A 23,453-nucleotide genomic window follows, 5' to 3' on the forward strand; every position below is an offset into this window, starting at 1 on the left:
CACCGCTTAACAGTTGCCATGACAACATTCAATACCCCTTCTTTCCAAAACACATTGCAGACTTTCTAAAAATAATATCTTTTCTCGCAGACGACAACCTTCAGAGCGAATCCCCGCGTACAAGGCAGGACTGTAGCACTATAGTGACAAATCATGAACTAATTGCCACGCATTATCTTTTGGCCCCTTTATTCACCGTAGCAGTCACGCCGTATTGTTAGGTGACCTGAGAGAGGCTTGGGTCAGCGTCTCATCCGTCTCCAGCCCAGTGGCTAGACGAGTGCATGTTGTGAAGCAGCATAAATACTGGAGACACTTATCGAGTGAGGAGCGTTGGTTGGCAGTGTGCACAGAGACAAATTAAGGCCATGTCAGCCACAGATCCAACAGCAGAACAGACAGCCTGCTCATGGATGATACAAGCCCGACTCAGTCACTTATGCATGCACAAACCGATATTCAAGCCCGCGGGGATACAATTATCTCCAAGACATTGCCTGAATTTGTCGATTCTCAGCAAATCTTTGCCGCTCCTGTCCCTCTTGATGTGATATTTGTGCGGTTGCATGGGTAAATGGGCTGATGTGTCTGAAGTCGCCCTCATCTCTGCCGCTCGGGGCGATGAGCCATTCATGGCTCTTACGTAACTGGCAGTGTAAAAGATATCGGGCCTCGTGTGACTGAAATCAAATGGCCGCCATTGTGTTGGGACCATCTGCGACAATGAGACAACACACTGACCCGGATTTGCTGTAAAATGTCCACAAGAAATCACTTTATTAAGTCTTAAGTATGCACACACAAAAGTTATGGAAGTGTAGCATGGAATCCAGTTTACAAAGAGTGCTTACTTGCTTGCATTATTAACTCTAATCATGTGCGTTTTTTTGTTTTGTTTGTTTTTTGGTCGAAGGATAACTAAGTGAAGTCATCACTGGTCAGTAGCAGCTGATAATGATGAGGTAGACAGCGACACGCCCAATATGTACACAACTGGATGTTCCCAGGATAATATAGCGTGTGTCTGTGGCGCCTTGTAAAAAGATGACTGAAAATAGAGACAAACCTGCATAGGGCAATGTACCAATGCTAGGAAAAGAAACACTAGAAATACACCACCTACACAGCCAGTTGAACAAATGGTACACCTGGAAAAACACAGACAACGCAGGGATTAAATACACTCTCCGGATATCTGCCTTGACAAAAATAGTCGTTTATTAATACGGTCGGCAGCGGTGTTGAACTGCGCTGCATCATACTGGGAGCTGTTTCTAATATTTTGGTTGCCTTATTTAGCTACACATGAGTGGCAACATATTAGGAACACCGCTCAACATGTTGCAGAAAACTTCTTGCACCTGCAAACTCCAATGACGAACATGATTAAATGAATGCCTCTGTGACAGTGTCAATCATCCTGTATTGGATCTCATCAGATTGCTTCTACGTACCTAATTCAGTGACCAGTGCGAGTATATTCATAGAAAATTTATTTAATCGTCTTTAAGAGCAGGTGGATGCACTGTAAAACAATGGCTCTGGTTCATATACATCTAATTTTCGAATATAAAAATAAACCTTTTAAATGTAAACTCAGGATAAAGCGTAAATAACCACATATCAGCAACTTGGATTTACAGTTGTATGGTGTTATGAAATACTTGGCACACTGCTGTTAAAATACTTGGCATTGAAAGAAATTCATAACAATAATTATGCTAATAACACTGGTCAACATTTTTTGGTTTTTTTTACAAATTTGTTTAATCAAAGATGCAAGTCAACTTTTCAAGATGATTTTGGGGAGCGGGCTGATTCCAAATCTGCCCTAGTTTTTTCTTTGGCACATCAGGTTTTCATAATAATAATATCCAGCCATCCATTTTCACAATGATGTCATTGATTCAGTAGTATAGTTACGCAACAGGTGGATTTTTTTCTTAACTCTCAACTCATCTTTACTTATATAGCACTTTGACAAGACATCATAGCTATAAATTACAATGCAAGGTAGAATTTGTGCTGCACCAAATAATGAAAATATATCAAAAACCTGATGTGCTTTAAAAAAAAAGAAAAAAAAACCTTTCTGAAATCAGCGTCACAAATACATTTAGGGACACATACAGTAAAGTCATCTCTGATTCAAATTTGCTGTTGACCAGTGCGATGATACACACAGAATGCATACTATCCCTTAGCAATCAATTAAGAGGTCATGTATGTTCAAATTGAAAACAAATGTTTACCATCAGTTGTTTCGTGCTCGTGTTCACATCGCCATTTGCCACAATGACACTGACATAAATGACGACAGTGATGAACACCAAAAGTTGAAAGTGATCAAAGTACTACTATACACCCCTTACCTGAACATAACAGTCATGTTTGTTAACAGTCGGATGAAGACTATTGAGATACTTACTCACGGCCTCCATTGAAGGGAGTGTCGCACACCGTGTAAAGTAAAATGCACGGGGACACCGTAACAGTCAGAGATTACAGTAGAAAGCTATCAGTGTATAACAGTTTTTGTCAATAGCTGTTGGTAGAGCGTCTACAGGAAAAATGTTATCTTAGCCTTTTGTAGATACAGTAAAAGTTGGATAACATACACAAAACAAAAAAAAACACTTCTATGAGTAAAGTGATTCCATTTTGTTTTGGTCACAGTTGGACCCAGAGCTCCCCGTGTGGGTCCGCGCTAACCCGTATCACTTGCGTGACGCGTAAATAGAATATTCATCGATGGGCGACACTTTTAAGATACATCACATATTTCACGACGGTCAGAAGATAGAATAAAAGGCATTATATACAAGTTAACCCTCGTGCTTCTTCTTTGCTTTGCTCAGAGCGGCTGATTTTCACCCCGCTTGCTAAACACCACCGCAAAGAAAAGAACCTCTGCTATCGGTAGAGTGTGGCCACACCGTACATTCGCCTTTGCACTCCCGACTAATGTACAGCAAATGTACAGCAGCGAAAAAAAAGAGAAAAAAAGCCACAACGCTGCGAGTTACACAACCGTGTTCCATGGCAACCACAATGAGCGAGAGGACAGCAACAGCTCAGCGGCTCACGCGGCGGCGCCTCAGTCAGCCTTGTCCTCGCCGTTCTCGGCCCATCCTTGGCTCATGGCGGCCACCACGATGCCGTACATGTTGAGCCAGGCTTGACGCATGGCCGCCGTGTAGGCCTGGCCCAAATTGCACTGCAGCATGTAGAGGAGCGCCTCCCCTACCAACTGCAAGAGACCCAAACAAACACAAGTCAATGCGGACGCCGGCCAATTCCGTTGACGTAATCTTGCTGAGTTGCTTTTACAGCAAATGACTGTGGGTTGACCCCCACGGCCTGATGCTTCCTCCCCAAGTTGAGAAGAAAATCCCCCAAGGAGTGAAGATCGTCCAGGTGGCTGACGGCGGCATCGATCACGAGCATCACCTGGCATGGGTGAGACGAACCACAAGAAGCAGATGGAGAGACAATTATTGCTACTTTTGAGCGACTACAGATTGTTTATTACGTTTATATATTTTTTCTAATGCAATGGAAGAACTTTTTGACTTAGTTGATTCAAGACACACACACTCAAGCAAATCATCACGATGAATACATTCTCTAAGACTCTGACTAAAAGACACTTTGAAGGTGAGAGGCTCACCTTGGTGACATGCTCCAGGAATTCAGGGCTGGAGAGGCAGTCTTGTGTGTTGCCACAGTTTGTGTTGTAGTGGAAAAGACTGAGAAGAGCTGGGTCCAACTCAAAAAGCCTAGCAGGGATACAAAACGTACATTGTTTGACAGTGGTACAGTGCACATGGGTTGCAATCTTTCAGCTGTTTTGGGGGAACAATATTCATTTTGATGTACTGTACAGCAGCCAATGTGGTGTCCGGAAATAGGGTTGTATATTGATATTTATCTTTTTTCTACCTTGTTAAATCGTCATTGATCATTATTGTGAGAACTAATTAGCACAATCAGTGTCTTCATTGAATGTCATTAATTACGTAGGCAAGGCAAGGAAGCTTTATTTGTATAGCACCTTTCATACATATGGTAACTCAATGTGCTCCACAATTTAAAGTTCAACATTTGAAAGCATTTATAAACAAAATAGTTAAAAGAAACTTACTAAAATTACTAAAAGAACATACAGTGCAAAGAACAAGATTTTGGAAAAATATGTTTTAAAAATGCTTTAATCACAGGAATTAGAAAAAAAACAATGCTTTTAACCTGGATTTAAAAGCACATGAAAGGTCATTTGAGGAAATTTGTTCTTTCAGAAGTGCGCATCAGACAGACTTCGCATGAATCAGTAACCAAGAAGTAGTTCTCAGTTTCCAAGAAGTGACCTCTGTTGCAGAGAATTACCGTAAAACAGGGGTCACCGACTGTCGTCCTCGAGGGACTCTACCCTGCAAGTTTCCCTCCTCCAAGCCACATGATTGAAATGATCAGGAACATTGCAAGGCTTCTGCAGAGCTTGCTGACGAGCTGATCATTTGAATCAGGTGTGCTGGAAGGAGGGAAACTTCTAAAACATGCAGGATAGGGACCCTCGAGGACCGGAGTTGGTGACCCCTGAATAAATCTCGGAAGACAACGTAACGTATGCGGTTTATTATACCTCCCCATTTGAAAACGGGTCAGACCAATACAATGCAGAAGGACACAGCCAGATGATCAGACAGAGAAACGGCAAGTGGATACGCGTACAGAATTTTGACACGTCTACGGTGACTGTTGTCGTCGACAAGACATACTGGAAATCGTTCTCCTGTAATCTAATCAACCCAAATGTTATGATTCACTATTGAGTGCCACACAAAATTGAAAGAAGTCCTCATGTAACCCCTACCAAGTAACATTTCTAAATCTCTCGCGCACGTGTCAGAGTTTGGCGGCCAGTGGGTAATAATATTGAACGCTGTCGCCAGGCAACACGGCAAGCCGCCTCTGGTTTCCGGTGGAGGTGTGCACAGAAAGGTGATGCTGTGCAGTTCGAAACAAAACAACATGACAAGATCCTCGATTAGTTACCTGGAAAACATGATGACGCCGTGAGGAACTTTATTTTTGCCCAGGCTCTCCCAGCTGCTCCGTATCAGCTCCTTGTCCTTCCCTGACAGCGTCTCCATCCTCCTCAGGGCTTCAAGTTCTTCTGGAGGGGAAACACACAGCTCCTCTACAGGACAAGATGGCTCGGTTGGGGCAGAGCCATAACACAGGAGGAGATCCTCAGGACAAAACTTTTGCACCTGCAAGACAAAGACGAGCATCAAGTGATGCGGGCAGGAGCGAGGGCGTGCGCGGAAAGACGCATACCTTCCCAAAACGGTAAGTCCGAGCTATGAACTTGTGGAGCGGCCGCGCTGAGGTGTCTGCTCGCGTGCGTGCGTGCGTGCGGGCGGCAGTTTTGCCTCAAACTCAGATGCACTTGCTCTCTGGTTCCCCCCCAGCCCGCGGTGCAGACCAGAAAGATGCCAATTTGTGCCACGCTCTCATCTGTCAGTGTGGCTGCAATCTCCGACGCTCTTTCCCCCTCTTCCCCACTCGCCTCTTGACGTGCTCTCTCTTTTGCTCTCTCTCCAGTTATTATTCATGCCACAGAAGGAGGAAAAGGGAGAAAGAAAAAAAAAAAAAAAGAGGCATCTCTGGCTTGTGTCGCGCCAGTCGGGCTTCGCGGAGCGAGCCGCAGCTCCTCCTGCAGGTGAGCTCGGGAATGATAAGTTATTACATTTTTGGATGTTGTTATAAGACAACTCAAGACTCTGTTTATCAGAGAATCGAACACGCGCTGGAATAAAACCGCACTTTTACGAGAGCAATATGTTGCAATGCTGCTTTGTTGAAAGCGCTGCATGTTAGTTGCAGTATTGCAACAGGAATGCTCTAATGAATTTCTTGAACGCATGCGATGCTTTTAATATTATCTAACAGGTCGGGAAGGCCTGGGTTGGTTTTTAGCCGCGCCCCGTTTAATCAGAGGTGCATCCCTGGGATACGCTGTTCCCATGACAACCCGGGAGGATGTAGCCGAGGAAGCCGTGTAACGTGACGGCTGATATCTCACGGAAAGGCTGTGATTTGTGTTCATTACATCGATAAGCAATATAATGTGATATTTGTATTTGTTTTTAATCACAGTATTTGTCACAGTGGATAATTTAATGCAATTGTTTGACGTATTATTTTTTTTTTTTTCAAAAGGAGACAACGCAACACAAAATAATTGGACCTTCAGGCAAGATTTCCATGAACATTTTGATCCAAAGTCAAACAAACTCACTTTTGGGGAATGACACAGTCGCCCAAAGAGAGGAAGCACTCAGCATCCCCACGATGAGCTTTTGATTGTGATTGAATACATATTGAGACATTCTCATGCGGTTCTTACAAAAAAAGATCTGAAATTCCAAGCTGTCAGCTGCATAAGCAGAGCTTTCCAGCGGAGGCCAGTGTACATGAGTACAGTAATTGATGTGGGTCTGTGGGCTCGCGGCAAAAACCACCAAACTGCTCAGTGCGACTGCACGAGGATTTATTTAGGTGGCAGCGCGGCTATGACTCGCAATTTCAACCAAGCTACGTTGGTTGAGGCCCCTTGCGTCCTCACGTGCAACGGGGTTTTACAGTATACGTTGGACTTGCAAATACTTGCAAGTTTGAATCCTCGACCTTACAACACGAGTTTAATCATGCTTGTATGCGCGCGATGTTTTGGTTAAAAGAGCGGATTCGCAAATGAATGTCACAGACAGAAGGAGGCGAATAGGTGTTTGCATTTAGTTTTAAAAAATGTTTATTTTGAGAACCAAGTGTCCACAAACATGATTATTTGAGAGTACATTGTTATCATTTATCAGGTGCTGCACGCATGTCTACAAGCATCTAAAATGTGACATTCTGCAGCTCATTTACATGGCTATGTAAAATGTTGTGTGTTTTCCCCTTGGTTTTTTATGGCTGAGATGGTTTTGAGATTTCTTAATTTATAGTTGCACATTGGCGTGTCCCATTGTTGATGTGGTTAAGTAGACATGAGTCATTTAAGTGTGTTCTCGCCGAGAGGCCACAAAAACATTGTACAGTCTTATCGTGACAACCATTCCCCTTTGGACTGCGACGCTGTTCTCCTCCACCTCTTCAATTTTCTCCACCGTCGTCTACGTTTTCCTCCCTAAATCAGACATGTTGTCTTAGAAAATGTCCATATTGTAATTATATTTCATTTTTACTTGGCTACTATATTTTTCTTGTTCCGGGCAGTCCCTGACAATTCTGTAATGTCACACGAGGAAAACCACATGAAGTCCTTGGCTCGTCAGTGAACACGCTATTCACAATATTACTGGACGCGGTGGGATCACATCAAGTCTGAAGAAAACAATTGCTTAAAATGCTCACTCTGTCTCGCTGCAGTCCTTGTCAGCGTTGTGGACATCCCTTTTCTTCAACAAACCGCTCTTCTATGCCAGCTTTCCTCAGCTCGTTCTTGTATACTTGCTCTGCTTGAGCTTTGGCATTCCTCTGATAAAACGAAAGTGACATCAGAGCAGCATATGCAAGCGGATGGTGATGCGGCCGAACACGTCACTCACCTGCTTCACCCGTTCAAACAAAAGGGGACGCTCCCGAACGCGAGCCTTCATGTCCTGTAGATCCCGCATGTAATCTCTTGTCCTTTGTCGATCCGCCTCTCTGTGGATATGATGTCAGTTTCCAAAGATGGAAAAAAAGGCCATCCAATGATGGCCTTGCTTGCCCATCGCTTACCGATGGTGCTGCACTCTTTCATTGTAGACTTCTTTCAAGCTTTTGTGAGGGTCCAGCAACTTGGCATGGAGGGAAACCGTCTTCCTCATTGCCTCCGACTTGATCTGGTATTTCCTCACCCAGTCTACACTCTCCTGATTCTTCCCATCCCTCAACTCCATGGAATTCCTACAAACATACATTAGGTTAGCTACATACTTTATTAAGCCAGATAAAAACGGATCTGCGTGACGGGGCAATTCACTACTTCCCCTAAATTGTGGGATTTACTTCCTTCTTCAAGTGGATATTTAAAAAAAAAAAGAAAAAAAAAAGTTAAAACTCTGTTGCTTGGACTAGATTGCGTTGACTTGCTTGCTCGCTCATTCACACGCCAAGGTTGTTTATAGGTCATGAAAACTAACAGAATACCAAGAACTAAAGTGGAAAAAACAATTTTGTTAACATAATAATAAAAATGTTTTTAGGAAAAACAAAAAGTAACTAAAACTACATCTTACGTTTATAAAACGTAACTGAAACTAAATATAAGTATAGTCCGTGTATAATCATCTTTGTCAATTAATATCATGCATGAGCTTTCAGGGTTCATTTTGAATGCATTTATTTTGGTGTTGCTGTACATCCGCACAGAGGAAGGATTGTTTAAAAATTGTAGTTTTTTTTTTTTTTTTTTAAATCTTGCACTGGACAAACACTCCATAATAGTAAACCTAACAAATACCAAAACTAATAACAGCTGAATTAAAATGAAACATTTTTGAAAAAATTCAAACTATATATAAATAAACATGCTCTGAAAAGTAATTAAAACTAACTGAATTTAAAAAACAAAAGTCAAAAGGAAATAAAAACTAACTATAATGAAAATTCTTACTATTATAAACTAACTAACTAACTAACCAACAAAACTATTATAACCCTCGCTTTCACTCACCCACTCACTTTAACAAGATCCCGTTTGTGACCTTACCTGATGGCCATGCAGCGTTGCCTTGTTGCATCAGTGATGTAAGTTGGGAGAGTGTCTGCAGACAACGACTTTAAGGCACCACATGACTTACTTCGACTTAGATTACTTTGATGGGGTATCTGTAAAAATATGTGAAAATAAAAAAGGGTAGGCATACATTATACGTACAGTTTTACAGCCGAAAAACATTCAAATGATTAATGGTGACTTTGAGGGCAATATAGAGTATTTTGGGGGCTCCAACTAGAGCCCGTAAATGTTAAAACGCTGAGAGGTTTTCCAAATGCGAGAAAGCTAACCTCCACTCAGACTGCATAAAACAATTGGGGTACCCCAATGCATCTTGTAATACCATTTCCATATCATATGTACGTCCTTTAATTCCAGCCATAGGTAACAAAGTAATTTTATGGACGTATATTTTTCTTTATTATTCTCAAACGGCTGGGCCTCTGCTTAAGTCCACTGGCAGCCCCCCAAGAATCCGCAAGTGAACAGACTGAAGAATAGAACATAAAGAAAACGTAATTATTATGTAAGAATGGTTGCACTTTTTACATAATGTGTGCATTGGGTACAGACTGGAAAGACCAGACAAAAACTCCCTTCCCACAAAGATGACATGCACATGGCTTTGGAATAACATTTTGAGGTTAGCTGTAGAGGTTACCCTATGATACAATAATGGTTGGGAGGTCTATAAATATCTTTCTATGGGAAGCCAGCCTCATGTAATATTACCTTGTCCTATTTTAATGAGCTACATAAATCTCAAAAGACAGCCAAAAAGATGGGCACTTTTGATGATGATGATGATAATGTTTATCTTTTCATTTTTTGTGCTATCTCCATTATATGTTATAGAAAATGGATACTGATCCTAAATTTGTTGAATGCAATATTTTACAGTTGATACATAGTGACAAATTCTGTTGAAGCTTGAAAAGCTATTCCTCGATGAATTATATTCGTCAACGGAAAATTTGAATCAGAGATGCTTTATCCATCCATTATCTGTACCGCTTCTCCTCACAAGGGTCGCGGGGCGTGCTGGAGCCTATCCCAGCTGTCTTTGGGCAGTAGGCGGGGGACACCCTGAACTGGTTGCCAGCCAATCGCAGGGCACAGAGATGCTTTATGTATCGCTAAATGTATTGTTGATGCTGATTTAATATTATTATTATTATTATTGCATTTGCTTTTTTCTAGCAGCTAAAAAAGCCAATAAAAGCTTTTTATTTTTATTTTACCTTGTGTTGTAATTTACAGCTGTGATGTTTTAGCAAATAAATCCAAATGTTGCTGAACCTAACTCTTAATTCACAGGTATTACTAAATAGCTTGCTATATTACTTATTATATCATTGTTGTTCTATTATTATTGTTATGAAAATATGATGTGCTAGAGGAAAGAAATGAGGGCAGATTTGGAATCAGTGTAAAAAAAAAAACACAGAGAAAAGTTTTGTTTTTGTTTTTCGTTGACCAGTGTAGCACAATAAAGCACATTTAAATGAATAAACAAGTAAAAGAGGAAGTGATCTCAGCAAGAGGAGGGATGTTTACCTGAGACTGTGCAAGACTGGGTTTACTTTGCCTGGCAGGAAGAGCGGATGTTCTCAGGTAGAAGGGTTGACACTTGGTCAGAGCTTTACTTTGTGATGTTCTCAGACCTTCTGCCTGCAGAGCTTTGTGCAGTCGGTTGAAATCAGGCACCTGGTGGTTGATCTTGGGCTGGAAGCTCGGCTTCTGGTCCAGGAATCCCAGCTTTTCCATTCTGGTGCGCTCTGCAATACGAAGGTTGCCCTTCTCCGGATTCTCCTGTTGTGTGGTGCTGAGGTGGGATTTCCTGCAATCTGCACAAACATTTCAACAAGGAAATGTAGATTTTGCCATTTTGTATTATCTGACACATTAGTTTGGGGGAGGATACAGCTCTTGTAATGGCTTTCATTGTAAAAGTGTTCATACAGCTCAGTCCAGAAATATTTGGCCAATGTTTTTTTTGTCTTTTTTCTACACCATCACAAAGGATTTGATACAGCACATCCATCCATCCATTTATTTTCATACCGCTTATAGTGTTTAGGGTAGTCGATGAGCTGGAGTCTGACTTGGGGTGAGAGACGACAGCTTGGATTGGTTGCCTGTGAGTCTGGCAGCCATTCACACTCACATTCATACCTAAGGAAGAAGAAGAGTCTTCAGTGAACCCAACATAAATATTTTTGAAAGTACCAAATGAGAACCCACCCACAAGGAGAACATGTAAACTCCACACGGGAAAGCCGCAGCCAAAAGTTGAACCCTAAACTTCAGAATTGTGAGAAAGACACATAAAAAGAAAGCTCTCACACCTGCTGGCGTTTTATCTTGTTTGGGAGAGCACTGTTGAACATTCTTTACAGTTGTCTTTTTTGCTTCCTGTGGAACTTGGTTGAATAGCGTAACCAGCTTCTCCTGCTTCTTCTTTTCTCTCTCTTGGAAGCTGAAAGGCTTCTGAACAGAAAGCAGAAAGGTTTTCCTTTGCTCTAACCCTTGCTTCCTATCCTTGTCCCTCCTCTCCATCATCTCTCGGTAGAGAGGAAGTTTGACTTGAACGGGGACAGGAAGCGCGCTGAACTTTTTCTTGCACTCAGCCTCCGCCTGCTCCTCTTTCTTCTGCTGCGTTGTTTTGCCTGAAGCTGCTCGATCACATTGCTGTGTTCGGATGGGAGGCCGGGTTGAGTGTTGCTTGCACTTTGTTGAAGACTCCAAGACTGGAGCAGACAACTCCAACAGCCTACAACGGTTTGATCGATTACTGTCAGACGTCGGGGCAAGCAGCTAAGTAGAGAATGAATTGATAATAAATCACATCTCTTATAATTCAAATGAAAAGAGGCACACTGAGGAGACGTACTTAGTCTGAGGAGACAGTTTGTTTTGATCTACTGAGAGGAGGGTGTTGTGATGAATCCTACTCTCCAACTGTTCTCTGTGCCTCCTCTCTGTCTCCTGCAGCTGCCGTTGGATGGTCTCACTCAGGTAACATAGTCTCTGATGGAGGAGTTTGTCTGATTCTGAACTGTTTGCAAGCATCAGATCTGGCTCTGACATATTTGTTGGTCAAGAGGGTTGCAATGTCATCTGAAATACATAGGGAAACATTATCAGTCAATCATCTATCGATCTATCTAGTAAAAGTATCCATCTATCCATCTATGAGGGGTATTCAAAAGCTTATTAGCTCAATTTAATTTAACCCACTAATAACTACAGTACATTTTCTTCATTAATTTTCACAGTTTGCAGTTTACTTATTTGTTTGAAGATTTTTGTGAAAAAAATAAAATAAAATAAAAAGTTTTGTTTAAGCCTGTTCTCTTCCTGTCAGCTGTTATGCACATGATGCCACTGTTGGATGCCGATCAGAAGCACACAGCTGTGATTGAATTTTTTTGCGTTGGGAGGTTTTGAATGATGTCAAGCAAAATTGCAGCATACCATCTTCAGTGGTTAACCCCATGGGAATAGTGCTGGGGATGAAGCACTGATCAGAGAAGGTCATAGAGCAACCATTGATGACATTGCGGAATTTGTGCAAATATGCTATGGAAGTGTTGCAAAAACTGTGAAAGAGTTAGACTTGGCAAAGGTTTGTGCCAAGTGGGTTTCCAGACAACTCACAGATGCGTCCAAGGAGGCCTGCTTGTTTTGCTGTTTTGAAGCTTGTTTGGAGATTCTTGAGTGTCACAAAGGTGATACATCTTTTCTCAGGGGTATAGTGACTGGGGATGAGACACGGTTCTTCACTTTGAGTCTGAGTCCTAAAGAAGAAAGCCAAAATTCAGACCCAGCTCACTGCCTCTGACCGGCATCTATCAATGACATTATATCCTAAATGGCCGCCAGTAAGAGGAGAGGTTTAAAAAAAATTAACTAACCTTCAAACAAGTCCTGTAATTTAACTACAAACTTTGAAAATTTTTGGTGGGAAGAAATAATTAATGTAGCATAAATTCATTGGGCTCATTACTTTTTGACTGCTTCTCATATCATCTATCTACATTATCCATCTCTCCATCTACTTACCTACAGTTTCTTATGAATCATCCATCCGACTATCCAGCTAATCCACTAGAACAAGTTTGGAAATGGCCACTAGAATAAACTAGGAGATGGCCCCACCCCCCTGCGTATTACATGTTACCTTGGCAACCAAACAACCCACTCAACTGAGCGCGTAATGTGGATAAAAAGTTAACTTAGAAAAGTATTATATTAAATGTTGGTTTCAACTTTCATGTGCAAGCCGTCGTTGTAATTTTGAACAGCGTAACAGCTGCTAACCTGGAAAAAAAGGCGGTTGTGTGCGATGTCTCTGCATTGAGTCTTCTTCCTTGTTCAGAAATCTTCTGCGATAAATAAACTGACACTGTATTGCATTTCGACTTGTTTGTAGAGAAGCAAAACTGAACACATCCTTTAAAAAATAACAATGAAAACATAAATTAAAAAAGGCATCAGTGATACGGAGTAAGACCAATGTTGGTCGATTTTCCGTCTCGGCCGAGCATTTGTGTGGTCAAAAGCGGAAGCACGACGGAGGTCTGTCGTGATTGGCTACAAAGCCGGAAGAGATTTCTCCATGCCCCAACTTGTCAACACAACATGGCTGTAGTACTGAGGTGACTCGGCTGCTCTTTTTAGGACGCGCTCAAGGAGAAACCACAATTTGCATCGTATATTTAAGCGCTTAGGCTTTGGCGAGGGAATGTTTATCCAACTTTAATGCGAGGCTTGTTTCGTTTAAATACCGAGTAATGCTACACCTTACAAGGGCTAGCATAGCCCTAAACGGGTTCGGGCGGTGTTTAACGGTACAAAAACGCTTTTCTGCAGTAAAAAGTATCAGTCGTGGCCTAGTGTGTGACCATGGCGAAGATAGTGGCAACAATGTGGTTTATGATGTTATTATATCCGGCGGAGGAATGGTTGGATCTGCAATGGCATGCTCCCTAGGTGAGTGACCACATCCAGCTGTCAACATACAAAAGCTAGTGTGCTCTGATTCAGAAATTAGAAACATAAAAAAAAATCAGCAGCAACCGTGATATATAGTTTTCCCCTGGCAGGCATGGATCCTAACTTGTCAGAGAAGAAGATCCTTCTCCTTGAGGCAGGAAACAAAAAAGTGATGGATAAGGTCCCTGACAGCTACAGTACCAGAGTCAGCTCCATCAGTCCTGGCTCTGCTTCACTCCTCACAGGTGTGGTAGGCTACATCACCCTTTTTTAACCACTATTGTAGTGATTCCCCACCACTTTGCTGTGGCACGATAGTGTACCGTGAGAGATCATCACGTGTTCTGTGGGGAATTATCAGTCTTCAATTAAAAGAAAATTATTATCACCACAAAAAAAAATGTTTGATCATCTATTTGTGCCAGCAACCTATAGTGATATGCAGAACAATTAAATGTTCTTCCACTAGATGGCAGAAGGTACAATTAAACTGTATCGATCTGTTGTTCCATTCCTACAACGGAATCATAGCTTTGCGTAACTTCAACTAAACAGGTCCAGACCTGACATAAGTTAGGTTTTTGACTAAAGTGAGACAAGACCATCACCATTTTCGTTTTTATTCAGCGGTGTGCTATGAGATTTTTTTCGATGTAAAATATGTGTCTCACCACAAAAAAAAGGTTGAGAAACACTGCACTAATAGCATAATGTGTTTTTGGGCATAAATCAAAAAGGTATTGTTGCAATTGTAGTGTAGTTGTTGTTGTTGTGACTTAGCAGGCCTCCTTCCGTATATGATTATCCTGGTTCCATTTTTTTTTCTTAGAGAGTTGACAGAGAAATGGATAATGTTTGAAGCATAGCTGACTTGTGGTTGTGATAAATCCTCCCCTTAAACACATTTCTTCATATACTCAAACTAAGGCTATGTTCACACCGCAGCTCAAGTTTTTATTTTTATTTTTACCCATTATGCAGCATGTATCAGAATTTTTCATGCAGTCTGAAAAGTCAGATTTTTTTTTTTTTTTTTTAAAATCCCACTTGGGCCTCTTTCGTTTGTGGATATAAATTCAATATGTATGTGATGCGTATGCAGTACAAACACTCATCAGTACACATCCAACCTATACGTCATCAAAAGCCCAATATGTCCTCAACACGGGCGAGGCAGAGTTCTCAGGAGACTATTGACAATCGTTCGCGAATCTACGAAGTTGTTAAGTATAACAATGATGACTTTATATTTCACTTAAATGTAATCTCACTTCCAACATGAAGCATAAAGTGGACATTTGTGGTGATAGTAGAAAGTCTTGTTTTCTGCAGGTGTTGGTGCATGGGAGCATATCACAAAATTGAGGAGCAAGCCTTATAAAAAAATGCAGGTATGTTAATCATTCTTTGAGTTTTTTTTGTTATCTATGTACCTCCTGATGCCTTAAAAAAAACCTAACATTTCACACTATTGCAACATTGCCTTTTTTTTCTTCATTTAAATCTGTCTTGCTGTTTTAACATGAGAAGCACTGCACACTGATATTCTCCATGTATTTCTGTCATCCAATAATCATAATACCATACAATTTGTGGAGAGCAAATTCTTTGACATTCCACTTGTACTCCATCTTACAGCGAACTGAACAAGAAACTCATTTGTGGCATGTGTAATTATGCACATGGTATGGAGTCATTTACATTAAATGCTGGGTTCAAGTGGCATGTAATTTCGTCATTCCTTATGCAATGTCTGCCTTTATTAGTAGCCCTATAAAAAAATTTTTTTAAAAAACACCTTCATGAGATACAAGCCGACAATGGATGACCTAGTTCCTTTTATTCTTAAAACCGGGTTTTTGATGAGGATGAAGTCCTTTTGCCGTTTGCAAATTGCTACTCACTCCCCGTTGTCTTCTAATTATGAAGATTCATGTGAACAAGTGCAGCAAGATGAAAGGTTGTTTGCCGCTTCATGGCAGTGGATGCAAGGCTCAGCCCGCCTTGTAAGATGTGGTCGCTGTGTACCAAAGCCTTGACCACAGTGTTTCACTCTGGGGCTTAGATGTCATCATGCTGTGCCTTTTAGGGCGATTATGGCAGCATACCTCACCCATGATACCTTTTTATTCTCCTACTTTTTTGTTTGTTTTTGCTTGCTGGATCATAGTCATTCACATCTTAGCCATAGACGGCAAAATATGTGCTGCGTGTCTAAATAACATTTGCAACCATGCTCTCCCCACCTTAAAGTAAAGAGAGTTTAAATTCAGAGCAAGGTCATTTTCTCTGAAGGTTGCAAGAAAGTTGTTCAGGTCTTGCAAGGAAAGCAATAGCTGCATCGCGTCACCCTGCGTTAAACAAACCCCAAACAATTTTTGGGCTGCTCTCTTCATACCCCCACCCCCCTCTTAACCACAAGTTGCAAACGCCATTAGTGGGTTGTTTTGAAGATACCCTTTAAAATCCCCTGACTTTATGGTAAGCTGGAAAGAAAGAGTAGTAGGAGCAGTAGAGTATTACAGCTGAATGATGGGTTACCTCAGCGCAGTTACAACCCTGGAGAGGATTAAGCAAACTTTCACCCCCTCATGTTTAACTCAAAGGGCACTTTCAAGTTCGGAATTAGAGTTAAAAGTAAAACAATATTATTGACGGGCTCTATATCGTTTACAAACATGTCATTTGTGCGCCAAATAACATGTTTGAAAAAGACCAACTTGTTAAATGCCGCTTAGTCTCCCACCTTCAAGATCAGTGATTCTCAAAGTGTAGTACGCGGGTTCGCCTGAGTGCAACTTGAAAGAATCACTGATCTACAAAGTAAGTACAGTTCGGTTCAGGCCTGAACGATTTTGTAAAAGAATCTAATTGAGATTTTTTTTTTTGTCTTCATTATTGCTATTTGCGGTTTAAAACTTCATCATTTTTTCTTCTTCCCATATATTTCCCATATAAGTAAATGAATGTGTATTACAATAAACAAAATCTGATTTATTATACATAGATGTTTTAGTCCTGTAGGCTAAAATAAAGTAATACAATACATATTAATTGAAACATTGTTTAAGTAGCATTTTTTTTTTTTAATTTCCTACCTTTAAAATCGGTGTTAACACTCAAACTGTTCATAATGTTACAGTAGCTTACAATAATATTCTCTCTTTTTGCATGCACACTTAGGCCTACAATGCTACTGTATTTTAATATTGGTCATTATGGTAGCAGAGCCAAGTATTTTCTTGTATAAAAAGTTTGCAAACCACAGTTCTTGATGACTGGTGCGTTGGTGACCTAATCTGTTTAACAGGCTGTGCCAAGCTTCGACAGCAACTTTGACGCGATCATCTCTGCCCAGCTATATATATCGAGGGGAAGGATTAGCTTGAGGCGTGACCGCAGGCGTAATGACTCTCTCATTTAGGTTTGGGATGCCTGCTCCGATGCCCTGATCACATTTGATAAGGACAATCTGGAGGAGGTGATGGCCTACATTGTGGAGAACGACGTGGTCGTGGCTGCACTCACCAAACAGCTGGACAGTCTGTCTGGTGAGCAGAGCATCACTCAGTCAGCCGCTTTGCTCCGCTGGCTGCACGGAGCCCATGCCACCGCATTATTCCATCCTCTGGTGTTTTTAGTTGTATTCCCGCCATGAGCCGTTGATGTTTTTCCGTCAATTTGAATCAAAACCTCACATTTTAGGCCGGCCGGGCCCTGCGATGACACGTGAAGTGGTCCAGTGACCTATTTAAAGCTGCCATGTGCTCCTTGCCCCGCCGCCGCTCCAAGCTTGGAAGCGCCGACTGCCGACAGCGCTCGGTTGCTGTTGACATTAAACCAAAATGTTGCAAATAAAAAGCAGCCCTGCTATGTGCTTGGCACTTTCAGTGGCATATTTATAAATGCCTTTAGGCCAAACAAGGGGCGTGTGGTTCCTGCTCGTTTTTTGGCCTCATGCGCTTGCCATTTGTCTTCCTCTCGCTCCGCTCAAAGATGTACTACATGAAAAGTGTGCTGCCTGCCAGCTGTTTTCAATGAAATCTCCCTCTCCAATCACCAAAACCCCATATTTAACATCCGTGTTCGGTAACCAGTAGCCAATCTGTGGATGGGTCCCGCTCCAAGTCGGCATGAGCAAGCGTAGCTCGGGCTGCTTTCATGTTCTGGAGGACCAGCTGCCGGTATTTTAGGAAATGCAGGAGGAGGTTTTGATGCAATATCCAACAAGCCGACAGCATGTGCAAAGCGTGGCGTGGTTGGCTTGTAGATAAACACTATTAGTCCATGGCGTGCGGCAGACCAAGGCCATTAAGATCTTCTTGTGCCAGGGAGAAGGCCGCACGGTGTTTTACAACTAGTTCGTGCGTGTTGGTATGTGCTTGGAGTGGCATATATTAAAAGCGTGGATTGCTTTGTTTTCACTTGCTATTCTATGAAATGACTTTTTCCCTTCCTTGTTTTACGCCCTGATCATTTGTCAGATAACGTGCAAGTCAAGTACAGGTCCAAAGTGGTGAAGTACACATGGCCGGCGGCGCACCAGGCGGAACGCTCCATCCCCTGGGTGCAGGTCATGTTAGCCAGCGGGGAAACTCTCCAGACCAAGCTGCTTGTAAGTTAGATTTCCTTATTCAAATTCTTCATTTCCAATGGCCTCATCACATCAGGTGTTTTTTTTTTTTTTTTTTTTTTTTTTTCTCATCCGTGTGTTTCAGATCGGAGCAGACGGACCCAACTCCATGGTGAGGCGGCAATTAGGAATCCCCACAGTCAAGTGGAATTACGATCAATCAGCTGTGGTTGCTGTGCTGCATCTCTCCGAGGTTGATGATGAGCCGCCTCCTTTTTTCAGACTTTAGTTTGATGTGCTTGACTTTTTTTTTTCTGTCATATGTTCTGTTGAGGTCTAATACAAGAGTAACAAATATGTGACCCGCAGAGCAAAAGTTGGAACTCGCTTTGGTAGATTCCAACATACAAGACGGTAATGGTTCATTAGGTCAAACTTCTGCCCCTTTCAGCGTTTTAAAAATTGTCATTTTCATGAAATAAACATTGCGAAGTGTTCCAAAATCACATTTTGTAAAAGGTACTCGAGAAAGAAGTCAGTACATCAAAATATGTAGTAAAACAATCGCTCATTACCATACCGTTGTCGTAAATATCCAGAGAATCCCCAACAAAAATATAAAGCTGATGATTCCCTTTTGCCAAATTCCTACTAATTTTTTTAGGAATTGTACATCAATATGAGCTAAAAATAGGCAGGAATCCTGTAAACTATCACGATGATATCAATTGCTATCCTAGAGTTATGACATCAAAATACTGCCCTCTCATTGGTCTATTGACAATCACACATCACAGCTATTTTTACAACCACAACTTGGAAAAAAAGCGCAGTTAAGCCTCTGCATTGGATGTTCTAGGGCACTGGTAACCTTCAATTCATTAGGCGTTTGAAACTATTTTCCCCATGAGAATATGGCAATAAACAGTTGCAGTCTGTTTAGCTTCAGAAAACCTTTGCGACTTTTGCAGTTAATGTTTTTACTCAAACATGAGACATTCTTCAAGGTCAGTGTAAAAATCAGTTAACAAACAAGTTCATCTCTATAAATGGTAATAAAAACGCTAAAAGTTTTGCATTTTAAATTTTATAACCGCAAATATCCGTTGTGTCCCAGTTGATGTCATCCTGTCAGGTGTGTTTATGTAAGATCACTATATTATTCCATGTTATATACGGTATGTGTCTCAATAGCCCACAGAGAACAATGTCGCATGGCAGAGGTTCCTCCCAACAGGACCCATTGCAATGTTACCGGTAATGTATTCATATTTTAAACTCCTTTCTTAGGAGTTTGTTTTACATTATTAAATGTATGCGTGTCGTTGGATCAACGCCCGCTGCGCATCGTCTTTGTGCTGCAGTTGTCGGACGCGGCGAGCTCGCTAGTGTGGTCAACCAGTCATCACCTGGCCGAGGAGCTCCTGCTGTTGGATGACGAGTGCTTTGTTGATGCCATCAACTCCGCCTTTGTGAGTGCCAATCGAGGGAGCGTCCGCCGGACCATGATCGCAGCCTGTTTGTGTGCCGTGTCGCGCGTGTGGTTTGTGTCCTCCTCCTCACGTCCGCTTGGTTTTGTGAGATGTAAACACATTTTTTTGACCCGACTTGAAACAATAGCAATATTGTACCTATCCCTTTCTTGTGTTTGGAGGAACTCCTTTTTCCCAAGCTGGCTATTTTTATTGCCCGCTGAAGGATGGGGTCACCACGGTTGAGTCACGTTTGGTTTCGGTCCTGGTTTGGTAATTAAACTTGCGGTCTCCCAGTGTCGACCATTACTGCATGGAATGTTTTTCAAACGGAGCTAATTCAACTGTATTGCCTGGCCTGCATCTTCTTTTAATTAGCCCTACTGCCCAGGCCTTGCCAAACCCTTTAGTTAGGGAGGGCAAATAACGGCCCTCGCCTGGAGTTCAGCTTTGCTCCAATGTCGGCTAATTTCGTTGTCCACGCTAAACGATATCATCTGTTTTCTTTCTCTGTGTGTGTGTGTGTGAATCCCTGCGCTCGTTGCGCCCGCAGTGGAGTAACGAGAACCAGTCCGAGCTGGTCGAGACAGCCGGGTCCCTCTTCCGGGGCGCACTCGCCGCCATCATGCCGTCTGCGGGTTCGCCTCGCCAGCTCCCCCCGAGTGTGGCGGCCATCGGCCCGAAATCCCGCGTCATGTTCCCCCTCGGCATGGGCCACGCGTCTGAGTACATTAAGCACAGAGTTGCACTCATTGGGTAAGAGGAACTGGCGGCTCAGTTCATGAATTATGTTTGATGAAATGTTTCTCCATAATTGAAGCTGAAAAGTTGTAGAGGTCCTGAAAATCGGAATCGACCAATATTTTCGGGATAATTTGTCTCATATTTATATATAAACATGAATCTCACACACACACACACTGTAGTATTTGCATGATGCGTGCCGACGGCTGACCTGTTTTCTGAAGCTGAGCCGTGATTGGTCGTTACCTGAGCCCTGAGTAGTTGTGATGTCATTTTCAATCGATAGAAGTGACAAAATGGCCGCGGCCCAGAGATGGCTAAAAACGGGTGGATTAGCGCTTATTTCACAAATACAATATTTATCAGAATGCCTTGTTTCAACTAGTGGGCTTGCATAGAACATATTCTTGAAAAAAATATATTTGGATTGCTTTTCCCTTCAAGTCAAGGTACCACTACAGTTTTAGCTGCTCCTGTGAATTCTCGAGTTTTTTACAACATGTATCCCAACAGAAACAATATAAGAGAGAAGAGAAGAATATAAATCAAGTTATGTGAAGGGGATATAAAAAAAAAACTGCACTCGTTGCCCGTTCAGGGTTGTGCCGTGCGTGAGCTGGAGTCTATCCCAGCTGAATTTGAGCGTGACGCATGGTAACCGGAGACACAGGGCACATATAGACACTATGGACAATGTAAAGTCTTCAATTAAACATGCATCATTCTGGATTGGCCGGAGTATGTGAAGAAAAGCCACGCAAGTACGTGGCAAGGGAGAATATGCCAAGGCCCGAACCGCGACTCGAACCAGGACTTCTGAATTTTAAGACAGAGGCGGTCACCGTGCCATCTGGGGGATGTAGAATGCATGAGGCCAGTCGCCATGTGCACAATACACTTCATTTTTCTTCATCACTGGTCATTAAAGATGAGACTCACTGCATGCATAAACGATTTTACTTGTTTACATTACCATTGATCAAATTACTTTTACGCATTTAAGGCTAAAGATGATTGGCAAGTAAATGGTATGTACATGAACAAAGGTTTTTGGAAGCTGAAGTTTTACTCTTCAACGCATTTTTTCATCTTGCGAAATGTGAACCAGGGTTTTAAGAGATTGTGTTGTACTTACATAGAATAGCCCTCTGTGGGTGTGTAGTGTATTTGTAACAAAACAAGCATATGTTTGTCTTTCCAGGGACGCGGCCCATCGTGTCCATCCTCTGGCTGGTCAGGGAGCCAACCTGGGCTTCGGGGATGTGGCTTGCCTCACGCAGCTACTAAGCCAGGCCGCCTTTAACGGGAAGGACCTGGGTCAGTGAGAGCTCCAAACAGACACGAGCACTGCAACCAAAACTCGGTGGTTTCCCTGAAACTATTTTCCAAAGGCTCAGCTCACGTGGTCACTGTTGAAATATAAAAAGCATCTTGTTTGATGTTTTTTTGTTTTTCCCTACTCTATTCAATTTGCCAAGAATGTCATGCTCATTGCTTTTCAGGGGATATTGTGTTTTTTTTTCCCCCCCCTGAAGTTAAAGTTATATATTGACTAAATGCCACATTGTAAGTTTTGAACCCGCAGCGGTTTGTTGTGCAGGAGCGATGCAGCACCTGTTAGAATACGAAAGCGAGCGCCAGCGGCACAACCTGCCCATGATGGCCGCCATCGACCTCATGAAGCGACTCTATTCCACCAATACTGCTCCCGTGGTTCTCCTCCGGACCTTCGGCCTGCAGGCCACCAACATGCTCCCAACACTAAAAGTAAGCTCACCTCAACCTCGCTCAACTTGGTCATACCAAACCCCAACCTGTCCAAGCTAAGCTCCGCCTCGACGCTCTTTTGCGAGTACACGTAGCTTCGCTCCAGCAGTGCCTGTAATTTCCAGGGCTCTGAACGTACTACTATGCCATCTATGTTTAGCCCCAAATTTAGTGTTACCAAAAGTGTGTGGGTGGGGTGCAACGCTGGCACTAGGGCAGTGGACAGCGGTGGTGGCTTGTGTTTTCACACCCCTTTTATTACCGACCACTCATGTGAAATGGCTTTATTCACTACTAAATGATTCAGACCAGCACTGTAAATTGCTGTAAGGAGGACGCACACTTGCGAGCCGTGAAAAAGTATTTGCCCCCTTTCTGAGTTCAGATTTGTTACTGTTGTTGTTTTTGCAAGGATATTCTAATACCTCCCAAAGACAACTCTAGTAAATGTGAAATTTGGTTTACAATTGATTATTGCATTAATTGAATTGTGTAACTACGCCCCCCCCATTTGCTGAATCAAGAAATGACTTCACAGAAAGAAAGGTCTGTGGGGAAGTTCTAAATAGGGCAAATCTTTTTTTTTACGCTATAGTAAATGTGACCTTTATTCAACATTGGTCCAAAGGGATCTTCAGCTCCACTGGTGGCAAGCATCATTAAAAGAGATTTCCTGTTTTGCTTGTGCAGGAGCAGATCATGGCGTTTGCAAGCAAGTGAGCCAGCTGGCCATTCAGGGTTCTACACACCTCAATAGCTCTGTTCCATGATTGCATTCAGTTTTGTTACATCCATTTGAAATTTGGTTGATTCCATTTGTGCATTTGTAAAAGTGTTGCACAGCACGTAAGTTTAATAAAGATTTATTTTTCGTCTTCTTTGGGTTTGTTTTGTCTTTGGGCCTGCGGAATCGTGTTTGTAAAACCAGGGTCTTCAATGATAAAAGACCTTAAAAGTCTTTCTTGTGGAGAAATGAATCATACTGTAAATCATAAGATTAACATTTTACATAGGATACCGTTTTGACAGCTTGAATTCTTGTTTTTGTGACGACGACACAGTGCTTATGCTGTTGTTATGCACTTTCTTTGTCACTGTGAAAAAGGTTGAAAGCTTTTATAGTTTT

General features: G+C 42.1%; 3 protein-coding genes across 4 annotated transcripts; 1 reads left to right on the forward strand and 2 right to left on the reverse strand.

Annotated features, from left to right (window-relative positions):
* Positions 1 to 1,200: 1,200 nt before the first annotated feature.
* On the reverse strand, positions 1,201 to 5,791 carry ngb (neuroglobin). 2 transcript variants are annotated; one of them, XM_086049301.1, is made up of 5 exons: positions 5,341 to 5,791; positions 5,056 to 5,273; positions 3,671 to 3,779; positions 3,331 to 3,450; positions 1,201 to 3,250 (listed from the first exon to the last, which is right to left on the reverse strand). In XM_086049301.1, exons 2-5 carry the CDS (start codon positions 5,151 to 5,153, stop codon positions 3,098 to 3,100), a joined length of 480 nt encoding a protein of 159 aa, XP_085905427.1. In that variant the 5' UTR covers positions 5,154 to 5,273; positions 5,341 to 5,791; the 3' UTR covers positions 1,201 to 3,097. The 2 variants fall into 2 exon arrangements, with proteins under 2 accessions (XP_085905427.1, XP_085905426.1); XM_086049300.1 differs by having other exon boundaries at positions 5,056 to 5,791.
* Positions 5,792 to 6,068: 277 nt separating this feature from the next.
* On the reverse strand, positions 6,069 to 13,782 carry fam161b (FAM161 centrosomal protein B). Its single transcript, XM_086049297.1, is given in 12 exon segments — positions 6,069 to 7,195; positions 7,423 to 7,458; positions 7,460 to 7,545; positions 7,617 to 7,716; positions 7,792 to 7,959; positions 8,765 to 8,883; positions 10,331 to 10,620; positions 10,838 to 10,948; positions 11,122 to 11,546; positions 11,667 to 11,893; positions 12,434 to 12,573; positions 13,097 to 13,782. Coding segments are annotated over 10 exon segments (1,566 nt in total). The 5' UTR covers positions 11,864 to 11,893; positions 12,434 to 12,573; positions 13,097 to 13,782; the 3' UTR covers positions 6,069 to 7,161.
* Positions 13,284 to 23,202, forward strand: coq6 (coenzyme Q6 monooxygenase). Its single transcript, XM_086049298.1, has 12 exons — positions 13,284 to 13,768; positions 13,882 to 14,016; positions 15,104 to 15,162; positions 17,196 to 17,322; positions 18,256 to 18,386; positions 18,490 to 18,597; positions 19,539 to 19,601; positions 19,709 to 19,816; positions 20,370 to 20,572; positions 21,762 to 21,877; positions 22,161 to 22,327; positions 23,018 to 23,202. Exons 1-12 carry the CDS (start codon positions 13,570 to 13,572, stop codon positions 23,045 to 23,047), a joined length of 1,446 nt encoding a protein of 481 aa, XP_085905424.1. The 5' UTR covers positions 13,284 to 13,569; the 3' UTR covers positions 23,048 to 23,202.
* The last annotated feature ends 251 nt before the right edge of the window (positions 23,203 to 23,453 follow it).

Source organism: Filicampus tigris, chromosome 13, assembly GCF_054856515.1.
Source record: "Filicampus tigris isolate MCC_2025a chromosome 13, RoL_Ftig_1.0, whole genome shotgun sequence".
Taxonomy (NCBI): Eukaryota; Metazoa; Chordata; class Actinopteri; order Syngnathiformes; family Syngnathidae; genus Filicampus; species Filicampus tigris.

Bases quoted from the DNA above. Each gene is read 5' to 3' on its own strand.
- coq6 (XM_086049298.1), top strand. From the start codon at position 13,570: ATGCTACACCTTACAAGGGCTAGCATAGCCCTAAACGGGTTCGGGCGG. The intron at 18,598-19,538 runs GTTGATGATGAG...GTGTCTCAATAG, and splicing joins CTGTGCTGCATCTCTCCGAG to CCCACAGAGAACAATGTCGC. The intron at 20,573-21,761 runs GTAAGAGGAACT...TTGTCTTTCCAG, and splicing joins CACAGAGTTGCACTCATTGG to GGACGCGGCCCATCGTGTCC.
- ngb (XM_086049300.1), bottom strand. From the start codon at position 5,294: ATGCTCGTCTTTGTCTTGCAGGTGCAAAAGTTTTGTCCTGAGGATCTC. The intron at 3,780-5,055 runs GTAACTAATCGA...TATCCCTGCTAG, and splicing joins GGCGTCATCATGTTTTCCAG to GCTTTTTGAGTTGGACCCAG. The intron at 3,451-3,670 runs GTGAGCCTCTCA...CACCCATGCCAG, and splicing joins TCCTGGAGCATGTCACCAAG to GTGATGCTCGTGATCGATGC.